The sequence below is a fragment of the Ciconia boyciana genome, chromosome 1 (assembly GCF_034638445.1).
Source record: "Ciconia boyciana chromosome 1, ASM3463844v1, whole genome shotgun sequence".
Taxonomy (NCBI): domain Eukaryota; kingdom Metazoa; phylum Chordata; class Aves; order Ciconiiformes; family Ciconiidae; genus Ciconia; species Ciconia boyciana.
In genome coordinates, this window is record NC_132934.1 from 56,657,292 (window position 1) to 56,679,179 (window position 21,888).

Below are 21,888 nucleotides of genomic sequence, written 5' to 3' on the forward strand. Positions count from 1 at the left end.
GAAATTCAACACAAACACACACCAAGTGCAATTAAGGTAGCAAGGAAAGATCAACGGTGCAAAATCAACCAAGGAACAGCTGCTAGTATGTAACCAGCAAGGAAAGACCTGCAAGGTTTCAGGAATCAGAAATGCAACATCGGACAACAAGAAAAAGGGTTGGTCGGACCTTATCTAAGGAATTAGGTCCCGACCAACTCAAGTGGTGAGGAAACAGCCCCTGCCAGCACCAACCAGCTAGATGGGCGCTACGATTCTCAGAGCACTGAACAGCAAGAGAAAAGTATGTAAGAGTAGGAACTGTCTGGTCAATGTGAGGACTCTGTTACAAAAAAGCCATGTTATTTAAGTGCTATAAAGACCCAAGATAGCTGCCAAAACAAACTGAAGCAAGTATCTTACAACAGCCAGCTGACTGCAACAAGTGGGGTGCTGAGGATGGCCTTGATGCAGCACCCCCAACACAGAGAGGCTGCAAAACTGCTTGCTTTGCTTTTGCCTACAGCTCTTATTATTGAAGTGAGGTGTTCCCCAGGCATGCCACATTGACACGATCTTTGATCTGGGAGCCAGCACGTTCCAGACTTAAGGGCCAGCAGGTTTTCATCTCAGCTTAGGCTGTGTGTAACTTGGTAAGTCACAGCATTCCTGACCTCAGTTTCCCCATCTGTGATTTCAGCTGTCCAGGTCCCTGCCAGGCAACAATAGTGCTGTTTGTACAGGGCTTCGACAGGATGAAAAGCATTCAGGGAACTTTACCATTCTTCAAGAACATTTGCTCAGGCCTCCAAAATGGCAGCTGCTGCATAGCTGGTACTACTTCTCCTTCTTAACAATTAATCCCAGAAGAAACTGTGTGGAGTTAGAAAAACTGCAACTCCCTCTTCCATGTCCAAGTAATCCAGGGCTGGACACAACGCAGATCTGTATTTTGGGGACAAAAACTATAAAGCTGGGAAAACCACAGCAAAAAGTTAACGTGCTGCACTGGACCTGGCAGAGAAAGGGCCGAAGCAGCTCCCGTCTTCTCCATTCTGAACACCTGCACTGTGATCCTCAGGGTGCAGAACCAACAGGAAAAGCATATACAGCTCTTGTCAGAAGACTGAATTTCAAATGAGGTTCTTAGCAAGTGACTGCCTTCTTTCAGTCCCAGAAATCTGAACTAACTCAACAATACGGTCTAGAAATGTGGTGGTTGGCAAAAAAACCCCTCACAAATATGAAAGGGTGTTTTCCAATACACCAGCTCTCCAAAGCACAAACTGTCCCAAAGAGATGATCTGGGAACCAAAAGGCCCATGTGTTGATTACTTACAACATTTCAGCATCTTTTGCAACATCATCAGTGAGGACAAATACTCTGTGATTTCCACTGATGGAAGAAGATAGCAAAATATGCCTGTGAAAAGCTACAGTGAACAAGAAAACAGTCCTGCCTGTCCACATTTTCAGATCTTGGGAACCTTTACTCCACTAATACAAACCTTTATCCCCATGAACAAAGTCACAAGCTCTGTAAAAGCTTAAATGGCTGTGAAATGCAACAGCCCACTGGTTTCAAATGCAAGCTGCTATGAATGATGCCCCCTTCCTATTCTTGCCGAGCAAATGGTGCCCAAATCAAACTCTCTGTTCCAAAGCTAAAGCATTCCCAGAGAATGGTGACAACTACCTTTCATCTCTGCTTCCATAATGAGGGCTACACTTAAGAGAGGTAATAAACTACCACTCCAGGAAGGCAAACTCACAAGGTAAGCAGGCTTATATATATAGCCCTGCAGAAAAAAAACCAAAAAGATGATGGCTCTCCCATTGTTGGAAAAGATGGGAATAAGCACAAGGCTTACTGACCACCTCTGCAGCTAAACTCATGGCTTGTTTAATCCCCTCAGCTTCCCCTTTGGAAATTACTTCTTCAAGTAAAGAAGGCAAGAAGCAAAAATCAGTCTAACCATTTTTTCTACAGGCTGAAGAGGAAGGAATAGGGAGGGAGGGAAGGAGGGAGCAAAGAAACTTTTTCTAAAAAAAACACCAACAAAAATAAACCAACCATGGGGTGGGGAAAAGAACAAGGTGCCTGAATATTAGAGTGTCCAGAGTACTACGGGCAGTATCATAAGCATGTAATGCAGCAATGGTGGCCTATGGCTCACAGGCAACATGCTGTCTTGGAAACTCTGGTGTTGTAATTTTTTAATTTCCTGTGGCCACAAGTGAGGCCAAACAGGAAGAATAAAAGATGGCATTTGCCACAGTGTGCTACTTGTTCATCACTGTCCCTCATGAGCCAAGGCAAGGCCAAGGACTGCACTGAACAACAGTGACAGGCACTTGAACAATAAATTAAAGAAGTTGCCCCCAATTACATCAAAGAATGGTGAGAAACATCCATAACGTGTTTCCTCTCTGAAGTACTTCCATTACCAGGCTGGGTCCTGCACTAAACAAGACCCTGGGGTGAAAAAAGATGTAGGTAGCATTGTGGGTGGACCAGCATCCACTCAGTTAACAGGACAGCAGCAAGAGAAACCCTCCAACGTGTCAGAGAGAGAGAGAGGACTGAAAGTGCCAGATGCGGAAGTGTCATTATATGAGTGAACTGAATATAATTTCTGCAATAGCCTCTTCAGAAGCATGTCATCAAAGCCTTTTTGGGAAACATGGAGTATCTTGTCTTTTCCCACTGTTGGTGAGTTTGTTTAGAGAAAGTGGAGATGCACAACCTTGCTTTATATAACTGCTTTGTCACCTGTGCATGCTGCCATTCTCACTGCACCAGACAGTCACTCAGGGGGCCAGCTGCTATTTAGGGTCTTGCACAGGATTTAAGCACCAAAACACCTCTGGGGATTCAGCCCTACCTAGTAATCATTTCAACTTATGCAGCTGGTTCCAAGGGAAAGGCTTCCTGGCCTGCAAATTACATTAGCACATGTAAAGGGACAAGGGCCAAATCATCTCACAGAACACCTTGGCCCTCTTTTCTGTGTCCCTGAGGAGACAGAGTAAGTATATGCACAAGTGAGTGACAACTTCTCAGTACTCCTAAATCACCCTCTTCCCCTCTCAACTGGCCTCACGTACACACTGGAGGAAACTCAGGTATACACATCACCAGCCCTACACCAAGTCACGCTCACCTGAATATTGCTGCAGCAGCCAGACCTTGAGCTCGATGAAACTATGAGCAAAGTGGCAGCTGTCCTCGCGCAGGCAACCATAACGCACCTCATGTCGGCACACGTCGAACTGGAAGTGCTCCTGGAACTGGCGGATCTTGGAGTATTTCAGGGAGGTGGAACGCACAATGTGGACCAGACACCTGCAGCCAGGCCAGAGAAATATGAAGCACCAGAGGATCAAATCTTCACCCCCTCCTCCTTACATATGACTTTCAGACATTTGACTGGGCCAGCAAAGGACACAGAAAATCAACTCTGGGAGAGGCAGACCCCCACTGGGAAAATCAAACCCCTGCCCTCCCACTCTATCAACCCTAGGTAGGTATTTTCAACCTCCTCAGCCCATGGGTGATGCTCTGCTTAAGTTCAGAGATCAGACACATTTCAAAATATGCAGCAAAGATACCAACTCCTCTGGCTCAGCAAGTGCCTAAGTCTAAGGTTGCCAGGAACCAGAAGGGGTTGTATTACTTTACATGCTTCTTATACTTGTTTTCCTAAATGTTCATTACCAGCCAGTCAGAGGCAGGATCCTGAGGTAGAGGATCTTTGGTTTGACTTTTATGTAAAGCCCAAACTGAAAGGCAAATTAAGTCAATGGAAAACTTAGGCTGACTCCAAAGGGCTTTGCTGATGCCTGAAATCCCTCAGCACCAGAGGCAAACACAGAGGGTGAAGCACACAGTGCTATTTATCATGCTTTGAGCTGCCCTATGATTGGAACCCACTGGGAGGAAAGAAAGAAAGAGACCAGGGCCCTGGAGTTAAACTGGCTGGACTTGTGAGAAATTGTTCCCATCAGCACAAAAAATGTTCACTCACTTGTTGTCATGGAAACTGTGTTTGGCAGAAAGGTTGGAGCAGACAGATGGTGTGTCCTTGGTCCCTTTGCTGATAATCCGGGGTTTGCTGTCAAAGCAAATCTGAGAAGAGAAGAATTATCATGCTGGGAAAACCTTAGAGAGCAGCGAACCAGAGCCACTTCACTTGGAAGGGGAAGAAGAACCAGAGCCAGCCTATTCTAAGGTTCAAAGTTAGAAGAAGCCTGGTGAAAACTTTGTGGTAGGGCTTTAAAATAAAGCAAGTGAATTTTTGGAAAAGCTTCCAGACAACATTTCTTGGCTTATTCTCAACAGTACCCTCCATTGTGGTTGGAAAAATTTTGGTCAGCGCCACATATTCTTTCCCAGTTAGCCAACAGAGGAAGAACAAGGGAGAAACGATGGGGAGAAATAAAAAAACCAGCCAGTTCACAGCAAAGAACATGTCCCTTTACATGTACTACTGCCAGTGTGGGAAACTCTCTGCTGCAGAGCATCAAGACGGTACAAGCCAATCCTTAACTGATTGACTCAGTGGCTCAGCACAGACATCAAGTGGGAATTTGTTGCATTACGGGGTTCTGATTTCTTAAGTAGCTGGGGCTAAATTACAATTTAAAGCAACACCTCAAGACAGAGAAAGAGACAGGTGATCCCATGAGGCTGTGTGCACCTGGTTCAGCTGCAGGGCTAAGGAGGAAAACTACCTCTCCTTTCTCCTGCACAGCTGCATCCACTGCTCACTGCCCTTCTGGGATCAGGGCACTGGCTGGCACATATAGAACCATAGAACCATTTAGGTTGGAAAAGACCTTTAAGATCATCAAGTCCAACTGTTAACCTAGCACTGCCAAGTCCACCACTAAACCATGTCCCTAAGCACCACATCTACACGTCTTCTAAATACCTCCAACGATGGTGACTCAACCACTTCCCTGGGCAGCCTGTTCCAATGCTTGACAGCCCTTTGGGTGAAGAAATTTTTCCTAATATCCAATCTAAACCTCCCCTGGTGCAACTTGAGGCCATTTCCTTTTGTCCTATGGCTTGTTACTTGGGAGAAGAGACCGACCCCCACCTCGCTACAACCTCCTTTCAGGTAGTTGTAGAGAGCGATAAGGTCTCCCCTGAGCCTCCACTTCTCCAGGCTGAACAACCCCAGTTCCCTCAGCTGCTCCTCAGAAGACTTGTGCTCTAGACCCTTCACCAGTTTCGCTGCCCTTCTCTGGACACACTCCAGCACCTCAATGTCTCTCTTGTAATGAGGGGCCCAAAACTGAACACAGGTCAGGTGAGGTCTCATCAGTGCCGAGCACAGGGGGACAATCACTTCCCTAGGCCTGCTGGACACACTGTTTCTGATATGAGCCAGGATGCTATTGGCCTTCTTGGCCACCTGGGCACACTGCTGGCTCATATTCAGGCGGCTGTCGACCAACACCCCCAGGTCCTTTTCTGCCAGGCAGCTTTCCAGCCACTCTTCCCCAAGCCTGTAGCGTTGCATGGGGTTGTTGTGACCCAAGTGCAGGACCTTGCACTTGGCCTTGTTGAACCTCATACAATTGGCCCCAGCCTGTCCAGGTCCCTCTGTAGAGCCTTCCTTGCCTCAAGAAGATCACTCCTGCCCAACTTGGTGTCAGCTGCAAACTTACTGAGGGTGCACTCGATCCCCTTGCCCAGATCATTGATAAAGATATTAAACGGAACTGGCCCCAATACTGAGCCCTGGGGAACACCACTTGTGACCGGCTGCCAACTGGAGTAAACTCCATTCACCACAACTCTTTGGGCCCGGCCATCCAGCCAGTTTTTTACCCAGCGAAGAGTACACCTGTCCAAGCCACGAGCAGCCAGTTTCTCCAGGAGAATGCTGGGGGAAACGGTGTCAAAGGCTTTACTGACGTCTAGATAGACAACATCCACAGCCTTTCCCTCATCCACTAAGCAGGTCACCTTGTCATAGAAGGAGATCAGGTTAGTCAAGCAGGACCTGCCTTTCATAAACCCATGCTGACTGGGCCTGATCACCTGGTTGTCCTGTACGTGCCACACGATGGCACTCAAGATGATCTGCTCCATAACCTTCCCTGGCACCGAGGTCAGGCTGACAGGCCTGTAATTCCCGAGACCCTCCTTCTGGCCTTTCTTGTAGATGGGCGTCACATTTGCTAACTTCCAGTCAACTGGGACCTTCCCAGTTAGCCAGGACTGCTGGTAAATGATGGAAAGGGGCTTGGTGAGCACTTCCACCAGCTCCCTCAGTACCCTTGGGTGGATCCCATCTGGCCCCATAGACTTGTGTGTGTCTAAATGGTATAGCAGGTCACTAACCATTTCCCCTTGGATTATGGGGGCTTCATTCTGCTCCCCATCCCTGTCTTCCAGCTCAGGGGCTGGGTACCCAGAGAACAACTGGTCTTACTATTAAAGACTGAGGCAAAGAAGGCTTTAAGTACCTCAGCCTTTTCCTTATCCTTTATCATTAGGTTTCCCCCCACATCCAATAAAGGATGGAGATTCTCCTTAGCCCTCCTTTTGGTGCTAATGTATTTATAGAAACATTTTTTACTGTCTTTTACGGCAGTAGCCAGATTAAGTTCTAGCTGGGCTTTGGCCCTTCTAATTTTCTCCCTGCATAACCTCACGACATCCTTGTAGTCCTCCTGAGTTGCCTGCCTCTTCTTCCAAAGGTCATAAACTCTCCTTTTTTTCCTCAGCTGCAGCCAAAGTTCTCTGTTCAGCCAGGCTGGTCTTCTTCCCTGCCAGCTCGTCTTTCAGCATGTGGGGACGGCCTGCTCCTGTGCCTTTAAGATTTCCTTCTTGAAGAATGTCCAGCCTTCCTGGACTCCTTTGCCCTTCAGGGCTGCCTCCCAAGGGACTCTGTCAACCAGTCTCCTAACCAGGCCAAAGTCTGCCCTCCAGAAGTCCAAGGTGGCAGTTCTGCTGATCCCCCTCCTTACTTCTCCAAGAATCAAAAACTCTATAATTTCATGACTGCTTATGCCCAAGGTGGCCTCCAACCATCACATCACCCACAAGTCCTTCTCTGTTCACAAACAACAGGTCCAGCAGGGCACCCTCCCTAGTTGGCTCACTCACCAGCTGTGTCAGGAAGTTATCTTCCACACACTCCAGGAACCTCCTAGACTGTTTCCTCTCTGCTGTATTGTATTTCCAGCAGACATCTGGGAAGTTGAAGTCCCCCACGAGAACAAGGGCTAGTGATTGTGAAACTTCTCCAAGCTGCTTACAGAATATTTGGTCTGCCTCTTCATCCTGGTTGGGCGGTCTATAACAGACTCCCACCACGATATCTGCCCTGTTAGCCTTCTCCCTGATTTTTACCCATAACACTCAACCCTATCGTCACCATCATTAAGCTCTAGACAGTCAAAACACTCCCTAACATACAGGGCTACCCCACCGCCTCTCCTGCCTCGCCTATCCCTCCTGAAGAGTTTATAGCCATCCATTGCAGCACTCCAGTTGTGCAAGTCATTCCACCATGTTTCCGTGATGGCAACTGTCAACACATCAATTGTCCAGATATATACTGAGGAGATGATGAAGGGTGCCTGCTCCCTCCCACCAGCTCTGTACCTCACAGAGGAAGGTGAAGATGCCCTGATGTTCCTTGAGGAGCTTGGCAATGGTGAGGCTGCTCTGCTTGATCCCACCTAGCGGGTCAAAGAGGAGGTCACGGTTGAGGGTCCCCTTCCTCTCCTCCGTCCACACGTCGATCTCTTCCTGGTGGTACGCGAAGGTGCAGTTATCCCCGTACTTACAGTCCTGCTTGTTAAGCATATCTACAAAGCAACAAACAGCACACACCACCACACAGGGAGGGCAGCCCAGTCAGAAACTAAACTCTCTCTTGTCTCCTCCCACTGCCCACACCTCACAAGGAGCTGAAAGCAAGAAAATACAGAGTTAAAGAAAAAAGAAAAGACATCTCCCCCCAAGTTTGTCTACACCAAGACATTCAGGAAAGTTAATGCAAACCACTGAATTGTGACAATCTCAAGTAATGCCATCTGTTGTGGAAACCATCTCAAAATGGAGGCCTGCTTTAATTCAGTGCCTGGCCAGGGACAGACCACGATTTAACCGTCTCCTTTTAAAGCCAATCCAGATTAAGTTCTCCTAGCAGCCCAGCACTAAGGAGCCCTGTTATCTTGGCTCTTGCAATCTCCCCACTTCATTAGGTACTTTGTAATGACACTGCCTCAGCGACAAGTCTGGTCACATTGCCTGCATGTACGGAGGGATGGGCTGGAGCAAAGGAGCAGGCAGAGAGAGCTTTTCCCTAGGCAGAACCACAACCCTACCATGGGGCTGCTGGGTGGAGTAGGACTAATGCAGGCACATGTACAGGAGGCAGGTTCTCAGCAAAGCCCACATCAACAGGGCAGCTCTGAGTGCTTGGCTGTGCACAGCACCTCACTATGCCTTTGCAACTCTTCTGCTCCACCACTTTAAAAGCCGCCTGCTCTCCGCAGCATGGCAGCTCATTGCCTTTCATTATACTGAGCCTCCCAGTCCATGGGCTACTGATGGGACAGGAAGACCCCAAAGACAGCAGGTGATACCAACTGGAAGTCCTCTCCCAACCTCCCCTGGCACGCACCATACAGCCCCTTCCCAGCCACCTATCCCCTCCAGATCACCTTTGCACAGGTAATAGGATCCTACAAAGTTGGTTTTGGTTGGGCGAGGACGGATCCTCTTCCAGGTCTTGTCTTCTGAGTTCTTCAGCCTGCCCAGCAGGATGTCCCGCTTACACTTGTGCTCCAAGCCTTCCCGATAGGTGTAATCACCAGCCTTGGGCCCTGCAAGAGAGAATAACCCCATCAGCCCAGGGAAAGACAACCTCTAGCCCAGGCCAGCGCTCTGGGTGGCAGAGCAAACGCATCACCTGTTTTGGGGTAGCAGATATGACAGGCTTGTTTGAAGATGTGAGTAGATGCCAGGGGGTTCTTCACCAGCAGGGCTGTGTTGGGCATTACTGGTTCCGGCTGGGACAGCAGGTGCTCGGTGACCTTGGGCACAGCTGGGTGACTCACTCCACCAAGGCTGACCTGAGCAAAACCACATGTACCTCTTTTCTCAGCTCTGCAACCGCATGGGTAAGAAACCTCTCTAATCCCTTGCCCCATTCCTGTCTCACAAAAACCTTCCTCATTTTCTCTCTCATCAAAATATTCACATCTGAAACTGCATTTCCAAAAGAGCTGCACACAACCTTTTCAAAGACAACAAACAGCATGGTATGTTCTCTTCAAAGATGGGCCTTTTTCTCTCTTGGTAAGGGACCTCAGTTTTCTATCACAAGCCACAGAACAAAATGTCCCCCTCACTCCTTCCCATCCCTTCCATCATGACCAACTCTGCATTTGAAGACTCTCAAATCAACCCTATCCCAACCTGGGTAAAAAACAAACCACTTATCAGTGAGTCTTTAGGGAGCAGATTAATCTGAGGACAGAGACTTAGCTTCACATTGAAGTAGCAGGGATAGCAGGATGCCAGGAACTTAAGAATAATTCTTGTTCCAAGCTTGCTAACCATAGATAATCCTCCCCTTTTCCTCCAAGACTGGATACATGGGACAGGGCCAGGACAGTGTATCTGGAAAAGCCTCCTGACAGGGGCAGAGAGGAGCAAAGAACCTCACTAGTTTTAAGACAAAGCTGGCTTACTCCACCTCATCCTTCAGTGTTATGTGGCTGCCAGATATAGTGTGACACTGGCCTCCATGATCCCGTTTAGCCTACAACCTAGGTCACAGCATGTTTACCTTGGCAATATGCACAGCTGCAGACAAAAATGAAGATGGAACAAACGCCTTCCTACTGACTGGGGAAATCTTTACCTGCCTTGCCGCAACATGGGAGGCAACACTCACTGGGGCAGGTTAAGAAGAGGGGCCCAAATTACCTACAAGTCACTACTACCTTGGCTCCAGAGCACCTTGGGACATCAGCACGGGGGAGCGGCTCACTCACCACGGGGGATGGTTTTTGGCTGCCAGGTGGGTGTCGCAGTTCCTGAGGGCTAGTTTCTTCTGGGCAAAAGAAGGGGAAAAAAGCCCCACAAAACAAAAACAATCATTTTACTTTCAGAGGCAGTTCTGCTCACAGAAAGACAAACAAATGCTTATTAAATCCATTTGCTTTATTTATTTCATAACATTTTAGTACTTTTTCCCCAAACCACCTGTCTAAGTCTTTGAAAAACTTCAGGAAAGGCCTTCTTGCTCCCCAAACCCTACTGAACCCAACTCTGTGCTGCTGAGCACTGGCATTCCCACGGTGGCAGCTCCAAGGCAGCCCAATCCTGAGGTGAATATGAGTGTTGAAGTGCTGACTGGACAATCTCTGCTTTTCTCAAAATACTTTTGCTGCAATACTGGGGACACGTTAGTCAAGAAGAAACCTGTCTTCCCTCCTGGGACAGGAGGGGACCTACTCTTTGCCGACCATCCTCCACAGCTTTGCTCCTATAGCCTTTCTCATTACTCCTGAGCTCGACATATTCAGCTGCTCTGTCCAAGACATTCTACATTTGTACTCCCATTCTGCAGCACTGGCAGACAGAGCTATATGACAGATGTTCTCAGCACTGAAGGAAATAATTTTGGCATGCATTCACAGGTAAAGCAGCACAAAACCCCGTCAGCCCTGCACCTACCAATGGCAAAGGAATCCAACTGCAGTGCCCCATTCAACAGGATACTCACTGCCCTGAATCCAGAGATGGGAGAGACCCACCTTGGCCTCTACCATTCTGCCCAGCACAACAAGGTCCTATATCATCTAAAACACTCACCAGGATTTTGCTCCTTTGGTCCAAAATGTCAAAGAGTCATTGGGGAGGGTGGAGGAATCATGTTATAGCCTAGCAAATTCTGCCAAGGGAGGTGTCCTGGACACCAAGCCAGGTTTAAATCTCATCACTCATCATTATACACCTTTGTGTTCCTTTCTCCTCTGAGATTTCACACCATGCACATACTGGTTATCTGGGATTACACACACCTATAGCCTTTCTCATTACTGCTGATCTCGACATATTCAGCTGCTCTGTCCAAGACATTCTACATTTGTACTCCCATTCTGCAGCACTGGCAGACAGAGCTATATGACAGATGTTCTCAGCACTGAAGGAAATAATTTTGGCACGCATTCACAGGTAAAGCAGCACAAAACCCCGTCAGCCCTGCACCTACCAATGGCAAAGGAATCCAAGGCATCCAGTGACCCTCTGCTTGTCCCAAAGGAGTCCAGGGCATCAAGCCGTGAGTCTGTGTAGGGGAGCAGATCCAGGGAATCCAGTGAATCTAAGGTGGAGCCGCCACTTCCTCCCGGTGGGGCCTCGAAGGCATCCAGGACAGAGGAGGAGGAGAGCTGCTTGGTGGGATCCATCACCAGGCCAAAGGAAGCAGGTGGCAGCGGGGTGGAGACAGGGATGCTGGCTGTCACGACTGGGGGCAGCAGTGGAGTTCCCCCCGGAAACACAGGGATCAGCTGGGGCATCTCTGTTGGCAGGTTGGTAGGAATGGTGCCCTGGACCAGAGACTTTGGGGAATTGGGAAGGGGAGGATAAACAGCACATTAGGAACGAGGAGCAAAGAGTGAGCGAACACAGAGAGCAACAGGCTCCCACTCAAGTGCGTACTGTATTATCTGAAGCAAAAGGATACCTGGCAGCTCCATCCTCCTGCAGACTTCCCACAGACTTTCTAATCTATCTACATGGCACACAGTCTGGACCGAGGGCCCTGAGGAGGTGTCGGGCTACCTGAGCTCATCAGTCTGCAAGACAGAGCCCTGCACTGGACACTTAAACCAGCTCAGGTTGAGAAATGGTGCAGCTGAGTACACACAGCGCCGAGGTCAGGGTAATGACCATTACTCGTGGCACCTCTCATTAGAGCTTTTTGGCTCGAGTGGTAACCTGCATGAATATGATTATATTGCTTCCAGACCCAAGTTGGCTCACATAACATCAGCAACACTGGCAACTAAAATCCAACATAAATATGAAGACAGATTGTCTCTACAGCTCCTAGACCTCTTCAAAGAGCTTAGGCTGAATGCAGCCTGCACAAAATACAAGGAGATTAGAGCATGCCCACTGTATAAAATACATCCATCATTCCTGCTTCAGCACACTCACTTCTACCCTCAGGCCTGCTTCAACTCCATGGACACCAGAGGCCAGGGGGAAGGTGATGGCAAGGGAAGGCTACCTTGGGTATCTTTTGAGGGGCAGCTCCATGAAGTTGCAGACAGCAAAGCAGGCTTGGAGGTGGGCTCTTTAGATACTCACAAGCCAGTTGCAGAAATAAAGGAAGGAATTAATGAGTTTTGCCAGAGGAAGAGCTAGGAGGAAAGAGTGACAGAAAGAGAGAGAGGCAGCATGCGTATCCACCTGCTCCAAGGACCTATTTGGAACAAGAAGCAGGGGATCCATGCAGCACCCACTCTTACTAGAGGGTATGGTGACCCTTCGGCGAGGGAGTCCAGGAGGGAGTCCAGTTCTTCCCCAATGATGTCCCCATCTGTGAAATCCTCCACACTCTCAGGCACTGGCAGGGACACGCAGTCTGGAGACGGGAGCAAGCCGGCAGCAGGGAGCGAGGTAGGCAAGCCCTTTGCATCTGAGTCAGAGGGCAAAGGGGGCAGCCCCTCGCTCACAGGGATGGAAGTGGCCACAGGAGCTGGGAGGCACTGCAGGTCCATAGAGCAGTCTGTGATGAGGGAGAAACAGAGCCAGTCACCCAGGACAGCCTCTTGCAGGGGGCAAGCAGAGCACAGCCTGGCAAAAACAGTATTGTACAACTCCATCAAATCACAAAAACCAAGTATGCCAATTTTCCAAGAGGAGGGGCTCTGGTCTGAAGAGGTTTTGCCCTTTCATTTTTGTTTCCAGTCTCCAATGGCTCACTGATAGCTGAAATAAGCTCTAAGGGCCAGTGCCCAGACTGACTGTCAGGATTTGGCAAGCACGTACAGTAACCAGGAACAACAAAAAACCTGTGGCTGAGCAGTTACTGAATTCACTGTGGCCAGGACTAAAGGCCAGGGGCACATAATCCAATTTCACTATAACCCACCACCTAGTGTTTTCTTTAATGTTCCTCACTAATGCATTTGGCAGAGATCACTGCCTTCTCTACTCCTTGGAGCTTTCATATCCCAGCTGAAAGCTTGCTTATTCACACGCCCTCTCTAAAACCTCAGGCATCCTAATTGGCAGAAGATAAAAAACACAAGATCCTCCCGGGAAGAGAGTCACAGATTGGGTGCTCAGACCAGGTTGTGCTAACAATGTGTCCCCCAAAAACGCCATCAGACTCACTCAGCTGTCTTTACCCAAGTAAATTCCCTGCTCTTGAGTGCTTCCTGATGTCCGCAGGTGGGAGGTTGCTGCTCACACTCCCGCTCAACACCTCAGCAGCAAACATCCCCTTGGGAACTTGTGTGAGCCACAGTCGGGGCAGGAGAGAGACAGTGATTTTACTTGCCTCTCCAGTACATTACTGAAACAGTAAGATGGTCCCATCATGCAATATAAACCTCTGTTATGTGAAGTTAAGGTTACAAGCACATATTCTTCACAGAAGAGCATTTTATTCTCCAAAAAATTAAAGGTTAAAAAAAAAAAAGTCAAATGTTAGAAATTCAGAAAATGCAGCGTTATATTTGCAGTTCTCAAACCAAGCACCCAAACTACCTTAATTCTGCCCCTGTGCAGATGTCCTGGAATAAAAGAAAAGAAATAAGACAAAGATGCTACCTTCTCCATCCACATAGCAGTGGCTGCACTATAGCTATGATGGTCTAAGGCTACAAGCAAGGCAAAGTTTGGAAGGAGAGACAATAGCTTTTATTAGAAAGACTGGTAAGAGCAGGAAAGAAATTAGACAAGCTTCCAAGACACAAATCTTGATCCAGCAAGAAATGCTGCATCCTGTCTGTACAAGCTCTGTTCACTCAGCCCCCAGGAGAACTCAGCTATCCCTTTCTAACTGGGACTGGACAAGTGAGCCATGTTGCTATCCTCTACACTGCATGTTCACTGACCGAGGACTGTGTTGGTGCCCTTCTTAGAGAGCTCAGCAAATCAGCAATTCCTGCAAACCCCCAAGTCCTGAACAAAACAACAGCAGAGACCACACACACAGGCTCTCTTATCTCTCACCCCACTAGGAGCACACCACCACCCCCTGCAATCTTTCCTCCAGCATTTGTTGTGAGTGGTCCATGTGGATGGACCGTGTGGATGGACCACAGCCAAGGTCGCTGTGCAAGGCCTGGAGGCCAAGCCGTGACAAAAGGCAGGGAAAGCAGGGGGAAGCAGCAAGGGACAGACACAGGTCCCTCTCCACAACCTCATGCATGCAATCGAAGGAAGGCGCATGTTGTGCCTTATGGGATCCAAACACAGGTTTTCAGTGCTGCAGCTGGACACATTCCCCACAGGCAGCGGCTCAAAGGAAGGCTGTAAACGTCCTTAGTTTTTCAGCTGCCCCCCAGATCAGGCTCGGCTCCAACGCCATGTCCCCTTTGCAATGACTTCTCTCAGCTCATCTCCCTTTGGCACGGGCCCCCCAGCCACACTTGGGAGCCAGCCATCCAGCTTCCCTCGGCGCTGGCCTCATCACTGGTAGCTCAGCCAGATTTCCCTCAGTACAAAGGGATGGCTTGTGCCCTCCCGTTCTTCAGATGTTTAAATCTGGAGTACTGCCAAGATCCCCATGGGGCCAACAAGATGTTCAGGACACGCTAGAAGGGCCAGGGACACATGCAGGGGCGAGCAAAAGGGTTCACAACGACAAGGCCCCAAAGGATCCAGAAGTTCAGACCTTCTCTGAGGAATGAACGAGGCCCTCTGGTTCCCACTCAGACTGGGAAGCAGAGGAAAGAGGCCTTCACACACCCTAAGAGGCCTAAAACCATAAAAAGCTGAACGCATGACCAAAAGGCAGAGAATGATATGGGACCCCCACAGCTCAGTGCATGTGAAGGTCGAGGAGAAAAGCAGGGACCAACAGGTTCCACTACTTGCAAGGGGCAGAGGGGAGATGTCTGCTCCCCTCTCCCCGACCACCCAAACCCTGCCATTCCTTCAGCCGCTTCCTCCCATTCCCCTCTGTCCAATCTTTGCCCCTGTCCCTCCTTTCCCATTCCTGCTTTCCTCAGGACACCCAATCTGTTGACCTCACTCACCAGCCACCATACCCACATCTCATGTACTCTCCTTCCAGAAAGCTCATGCACCTCCTGCATTCACCTAATGTCTGCTCCATCTTAAAAAAATAAAACAGCCTTCTTTGATGAGCAGATCACAAGCACACACCTGCCTCCCTCTGATTTCTGCCACTGTCATGATACTAAGCTCCACGTATTATTATTATAAGCCCAATGAGGGTCTTGTCCATCTGCTCCCCCGAATCAAGTCTCTCATACCATGCCCCCCACCTGGTAGCTTCTCTGGCCGTACACCTGCCTGTCCCAGAGGGGCAAGTACAGTGCTTTTAAAAGCCTGTACTTTTAAAGCTTTTAAAAGCTTTTTTTCTAGCTCTGCTTCCCAAGACAGCAGTGGTTCCCTAGTGCATTAGCTGGCCAAAGGCCACGCTGAGCCAGATCTGAGCCATGATCTGTGCAGGGCAGGGCTGAGTTAATCAGATGACTTCAAGCAAAGCATGGGAGAAGGGGCTTCAGGAGTTTGCATCTTAAAACAAAACAACAACAACAAAAAACCCTTGCTAAAAAAGCTTTGAATCTGAAACTCTCGAGGTACCCAGCACCCACAGCCCTCCTGGTGGCACACCACTCTCAGGGCAATGGGATAACATGTAATTTCAGTGCTTTTGAAAAGATTTCCTAGCAGTAAAGGTTCTCTCTGCCTGAACTGCAGCAAAGGTGGCATACTGCTCTTACACTAAATCATGATTAGATAAAGAGCTTACTGGATGCAATCACTCTTTACTCTGCAGTAGGAGTCCAGTTCATTTTAGCACAACAAAATAATGTGAAAAACTCTCTTTAATTCACAGAACTGGGTCTCATGATTGCATGTAGCATTCAGTTGCTGAACTGGCATTCAACAGAGAACTAACATGTTTTCCAAAATAGACACCAAAGCACTCTAATAATGAAATTAGTTTTTTCTATAAAAAGAGAAATTGCTACTTGCAGTGGTTAAGTGTTCACACTTACCTTCACACACACAGCTACCTTTCAAAGGAGCAAAGACTGATGTGCTCAGAGGCATGAGTTCAATGCTCCAGCACACAACAAAGGGCAAAGCACATAGCAAGCCTTTTTACAGGGGCAGAGTTAAGGTCACTTGTTTCCTGGCATGAGAAAAGCAACCCTGTAGCCCTCCTCCTGCTCCTCCTGGGTGCCTAACCCTGAACACAGCTCTCCCTGGGTCCCTCCCAACTCCATTTGTTTTAACTTCCTCCACCTCAACATCTTGGAGGACCATACATGCTCAGAGCACAAACAGCCGCCTACAACCTTAACTTCACTTTATCTGGACTGTTTTGGCTGGGAGCAGAGTTTCAGAAGTTTTGCCAAGCCCAGCTTTAAGAAAGCACAACTGGAGAGAGCTGTGTACCTCAGCAGACCGTTTTAATTTCCAGACGTGTCCTTCACTGGGCCTGGACAAAAAGCTTTTCTGCAGGAAAAACACTCCTGCTTCGCACCACCTTTTCCTCCTCCTAGTTACCAAAGCCAGGAGTGTGCAGAAGAGACACAAATGAAGGCGATGAGCCTCTCAGGCCTGTCAGCCTGCTCAGATACCTTACCAAAGCCACAAAAATCAGAGAAGAGAAATGTCTTTACCTGTTTCAATGTCATCTATTGAACCCAATCCATTGGAAGTGGTCTGCAAAGAGGGTGCAGGAAAGGGTAGAGAAAAATATCACCAGAAATTAATCTTTAAAAAGATATTCATACTTCACAGATGAGACCCCTTACTACTCCTAAATGCATTTGGCCCTGTCTTTTCCTTTATGGCCTCTTTCAGTGCAAGAGCAGTAAAACCAACAAACTTTAAGAGGCCATTAATCCAAAGAGCCTATTCATTTTTACCTCCAGCAGTGGACAAACCCTGTTGCTGCAAAGGAATACTAGCACTGCATAATATGCAACCATGTCAGCAAATCTGTACATAGAATAGGGTTTTTCATGTGTGGATGAGAACGCTGTGTCCCAAGTCCCAGGACACATCAATCGGTCAGCCCCATGCAGTGTGAGATCTGATTAGCCTGATCTTACAAAACGTTCCGTTTCTTAGTTCACATATTTTGCAATCTAACAACCACAAACTTTTACAGCAAACTCAAAACAGGGGAAGGTTTCCACCAAGACAACTGCTGACTTGGAGCTCCAGGCAAGGAATAAAATGAGCCCGTATTTTACAGAAACATAAACAGAGGTAAGCACGTGTGCCTGCAGCTTAAACTTAAAAAGGCACAAGTAAAGCATTACTTTTGAGATACTGCATCTACTGCAATAGTTTTTGCAACTTCTAGTTTTTCAACTACTTTCATTTCTTGCAAAAGGGAAAATTTTCCAATGAAAAACTAGGCACAACTATGAAAGCTGACTGGCTGTCCTAGAAAGATGTAAAGGCAAGTCACTGAATGGTGGGAGGTAAACTAATTCTTTAGTATCCCATCTTGTTGTACAAAATGTCAATTTTTACGGTTTTACAGTTTGTTTGCTTTAAGAAGTAGTGTGAAGTACCAAATAGCCTGTAAAACCGGCAAGTGTTTGGGGTTTTTTTTGGTCAGTGGTGGAACAAGGAAATCAGCAATTTCTTATATTTTAGCTTAGTATTTGTACAGTGTCCTGCCCAAGCTGGATCTCCCAGGTGACAGGACAACACAAAGAATACATAAAATGTGTATGTACCTTGCTCAGTACATCTCATGATTTGATTTTGTATGTTTCTTCAGCAGTAGCACCTTCTGATTTTTACTTAGCGTTGCCCTAACTATGTAAAAACTTGAAAACGGAAACTTTTATTTAAAATGCAAGAAAAAGCAAACATTCACAATAACTAAGAAAAATAACCATCTTCAGTGATCTAATTACTGACATCAAAAATGTTGTCACTAGAAATATTTTCAAAGAAATTAATTTCCTTGGCAATATTCCTTAAAAGCAGAAAACACTAATTAATACATTTAAATCCTAAAAGACAGCTATAAATTTGCATGTAAATAAAACTGCAAAGCATTCTAGTAGCACAATCCATGAACAGTAAGAACCACAGAATGCAAACTCTACCTGGTTTGACAAATTGATTGACGTGCCGTTACTGAGTAGTGAGAATGTTTCCAATTCCTGCTGCAAGGAAGAGAGAGGTCTTAGAACAGAGACAGCCCATGAATGCTTGTAAACTAGATAAAGCTGGGTTACAATACAGTTTCCTTCCAGGCACTGCCCGTAAAATAAAAGCCACCCCAAAAGGCATGCCACTGTGACACAAGGCTACAGTTTTCTGAACACTGAAAGGGACATATATTTGTTCTGGACACCTCAACGCAAAACACCCAACATCCAACATGCAATCAGGAAGCAAAGAACTTCCCTGAGGAAGAGAAGTTTTTGTCTTTTCATTAAGATATTACTACTTTGGGAAAGCACTACAGCACTGGAATGAAAGCTGGAAGTGAACACATGAGATAGCAAGGTGTTATCAAAATACCAATCACTAAACTTCAAATAATAAAAAGCATTTTGGAGTTTTTAATTTTTATTTTTCTAACATACAGGTGGTTTAAGCCCATCACAGCTGAGTAACATGACAGCAGCAAAAAGGTGGCAAGGCCAACACAGTGAGCAGCTACAAAAAATATTTCTACATAAAACTTCCCTTTCTTTGAGACAGAATCATTTCAGAAGGTTGAGAGCTGCTACAACGCTGAGGGTTTTTGGGGGGGTAGGCCAATCACACGTGAGATCGGTCAGAGAGAGTAATAAGATGCTACAGCCAAATTTACTCCAAAAGCTCTCTGCAAATTGGATGCCCACCAATCACTTCACCACATACTGCAAAGATGCCCCTCTGGAGGTGGAACGTACTGGCTGTTTAACACACCACTGCGCACAGGGCTGAGATGCAAATGTAAGCCTCGACTACTAGGTAATGTTCCCTACTCCTGAAAACGCATCCTGGGATTTTACGTGACCAAGGCAGCTTTATCCAAGAGTGCTAGCAGTGGCCTAACGCCCTCTAGCTCCATCCCAGGGTATACATTTAAGTACCAACAGTACTCCAGCTACAGCAGCACTTTCTTGTAGAGCCAGTTACGGATTCAGACACTGGGGTCAATTTACTGGACCCACGACTTGGTTTTTGCTGCCTTCTTTCCTAGTATCTGACCAGATATGTACTTGTCATTTGCCCAAAGCACAAGCCTTTCCCACACCACGAAGAAGGTGTATTCCTAGATATGGGGCAAGAACCCCTCATGACCCATTGCACTACAAAGCCAGATATGCCTCCGATGCAACAGAGGATCCCGCTCTTCTCATCCTGTAACAGGGAAAGGACTGTGATGGAAAACCTCCTTTGGGATCAGGCCACATGTCACTCTCCTCCCAAAAACACAGGCTCCCAGTGCATCAGAAGCCTCTCCTGCAGCACCAGCCCAGCTCTGCCCAGCTTAGCTGGGGACACAGCAAACATCCTGGCAGTAGACACAGACCGGCAATGGGGTTAGAAATGGATCAAGGCAAAGTGAGTCAGAGGGTCAGGACAAGGACGGTAGCCAGCGGCCTGCTAGAGGGATCACAGGGTAGTGTACGCGTGTCTATAGCTGTAGAGCAGCACATACCACTTGTGCAAAAGTAAATATGAAAGAGCCAAAGAACAGCCTCTAAGAAAAAAAAAGTCATACCTGAGGTCTTTTGTATGCCTTTCGAACCCTCAGCCCCAGCTTCTGGGCAAGCTCCTGTCCCAGCTGCGTGACGCTTTCATCCTGGGGACAAAAACCATTGGCAGGACACTTTCAGTTTTGCCTTTGCAGCACACACAATTAAATAAACAGGAATGCAGTTACCCACACTGGGCTGTGCCAAGAAGCCTCACGTGTGGACAGCAGCAGGTGGACAATTGCCAGAGCAGCCCTAGGAGAGTCCATGCAGACCTAAGTGTTCTTGTCATTCAGACGTGCTGAGATACTGAGGTTGCACCAGGACCTTGCCCCACACTCTTTCAATGCTGCAGAAAATCAGAATCAAGTGTCTGCTTCCAAGAAAGCACCCACTCTCCGAAAGCAGGGTTCACAAGTCCCACTGGCAAGATGGCTGAAGGAGCTGCCAAGGCTGGCTGCTAGCAGCCCCCATGCTGGGGGCTGATACAGCTTCCACAAGGTGCCCTGGTGTGGCAAGAAGGAACCTGCATGCCTAACTGCATGCACAGCCCGTATACTTTCCCTCTCCACCAGCCACAGAGCTAATAATCAGTTTGATATGCAGACAGTATTCACTAGCCTGTTTTGCTTGTTTGTTTTTAAGGCTGAAAACAAGTCTCAAGTTTCCAACTTACTAGCTACAAGGCATTTTCACCGTCTCTGGTCCTGGTTAAACTGCCTCAGCTTAGTCAAGCAGATCCTTCTGCTTTCCTGGCTGCGTGCCATTAACCATCCTCCCTCCTCACTGCCCAGGCCCACTCACACACCACTGTGGGCTTTAGACAAAATTCTGGGCCGTGGTCCATTCCCTGCTCCATCCTCTCCAGTTCTGCCTGGACTAACAACCTGCCACAGCCTTCTTCACCTATTTATCACCAACAGCCCTTTCCTTCTGCTTTCCTCTCTCTCCCTGTTCGCAAAACTATTGGAGTACTTTAACAGTTTCTTCAAAGAAGAAAAAAAATATATGCCCAACCTATTGTGAAACCCCTCCTTAATGTCCCAGTATCTCCTCCCTCATCTCCAACCTTGAAGCTTGCTCTCCTCTCTCTACTTGCCATGCTGGTCTTTCCAACCTCCTTCTCCCTGCAGGTTCATCCTTTCCCTTTCAACCCCTCACTGGTCTCTGGTTCTTCGGCCCAGAGTATCAGTAACTTTTCCTTTCAATTTGGAGTGCCATTTTTTGACTGTACTTGCTCCCACACACCCTCAACATTGGTCTTGTCACCATCTTCTTTGAACTCAGTGAAGACAGAATCTATATTGTCCATTTCCTCTTCTCTCTCCATCTTACACCCCTTCAGGATGCACCTTCTCCTGAAACTGTTCCTGCACCCTCCAGAGACCTCTTCTTGGTCAAATCTCATGGTCACTGCTCCCTCCTCACTCTCTTCCACTTCTCAGATCTAACACCAATCACATTTTCATTGTTCTGTTTGCCTCTGCTAAGTCTGCCTTTCCAAACACTCTCTCAGGTGTCTTCTGAAGTCTGCCATTTTCTTGCTCCCTGTGGAAAACTCACCAGAAAGACTTCTGACATAATTTCTTTTCATTGATCTCATACTCGCACCTACTAGGTTTACCCTATCCAACTCCACATGCCAACATAACTCCGAGATGTCTTCTCAGATTCCTGGACAAGATCAAGAACATATTTCTCTCTATACTGCCTCCACTTCCGTTCCCAACAACACGTAGTTAATTACTGTCCTTTTTGTCAGCAGGCCTGAGGTTTGGGGGTGGCGGTTTATTTGCTCTTTGTCACCCCCAAGATCTTCCTTTAGCTTTCCCTTCCCTCAGCCAAATGCCACCCTGAGGTGCTTACTATCTCCCACCAAAATGAGGGGATGCTCAAAAAGGTCATGCAATATGCTCTCCTCCAACACCCTAAAAAACCCATACCATACCAAAAAAAGCATACCACAGAGGATTATCAACCTCA

The 21,888-nt window shown here is 47.6% G+C and overlaps 1 protein-coding gene across 12 annotated transcripts in view; it reads right to left on the reverse strand.

Annotated features, from left to right (window-relative positions):
* Nucleotides 1-21,888, reverse strand: part of ZC3H7B (zinc finger CCCH-type containing 7B) — a 50,470-nt gene that overhangs the window by 16,497 nt on the left and 12,085 nt on the right. For 2 of the 12 annotated variants that reach the window (XM_072868259.1, XM_072868249.1), the window contains 11 exons: nucleotides 19,932-20,012; nucleotides 18,316-18,375; nucleotides 16,864-16,906; nucleotides 12,493-12,758; nucleotides 11,235-11,583; nucleotides 9,958-10,070; nucleotides 8,922-9,084; nucleotides 8,674-8,835; nucleotides 7,607-7,812; nucleotides 4,008-4,108; nucleotides 3,144-3,325 (listed from right to left, as the gene is read on the reverse strand). In XM_072868259.1, the coding sequence (XP_072724360.1) occupies nucleotides 3,144-3,325; nucleotides 4,008-4,108; nucleotides 7,607-7,812; nucleotides 8,674-8,835; nucleotides 8,922-9,084; nucleotides 9,958-10,070; nucleotides 11,235-11,583; nucleotides 12,493-12,758; nucleotides 16,864-16,906; nucleotides 18,316-18,375; nucleotides 19,932-20,012 (1,726 nt within the window). The remainder of the gene's footprint in view (nucleotides 1-3,143; nucleotides 3,326-4,007; nucleotides 4,109-7,606; nucleotides 7,813-8,673; nucleotides 8,836-8,921; nucleotides 9,085-9,957; nucleotides 10,071-11,234; nucleotides 11,584-12,492; nucleotides 12,759-16,863; nucleotides 16,907-18,315; nucleotides 18,376-19,931; nucleotides 20,013-21,888) is intronic. The other 10 variants (XM_072868268.1, XM_072868342.1, XM_072868350.1 and 7 more) reach the window with 9 other exon arrangements.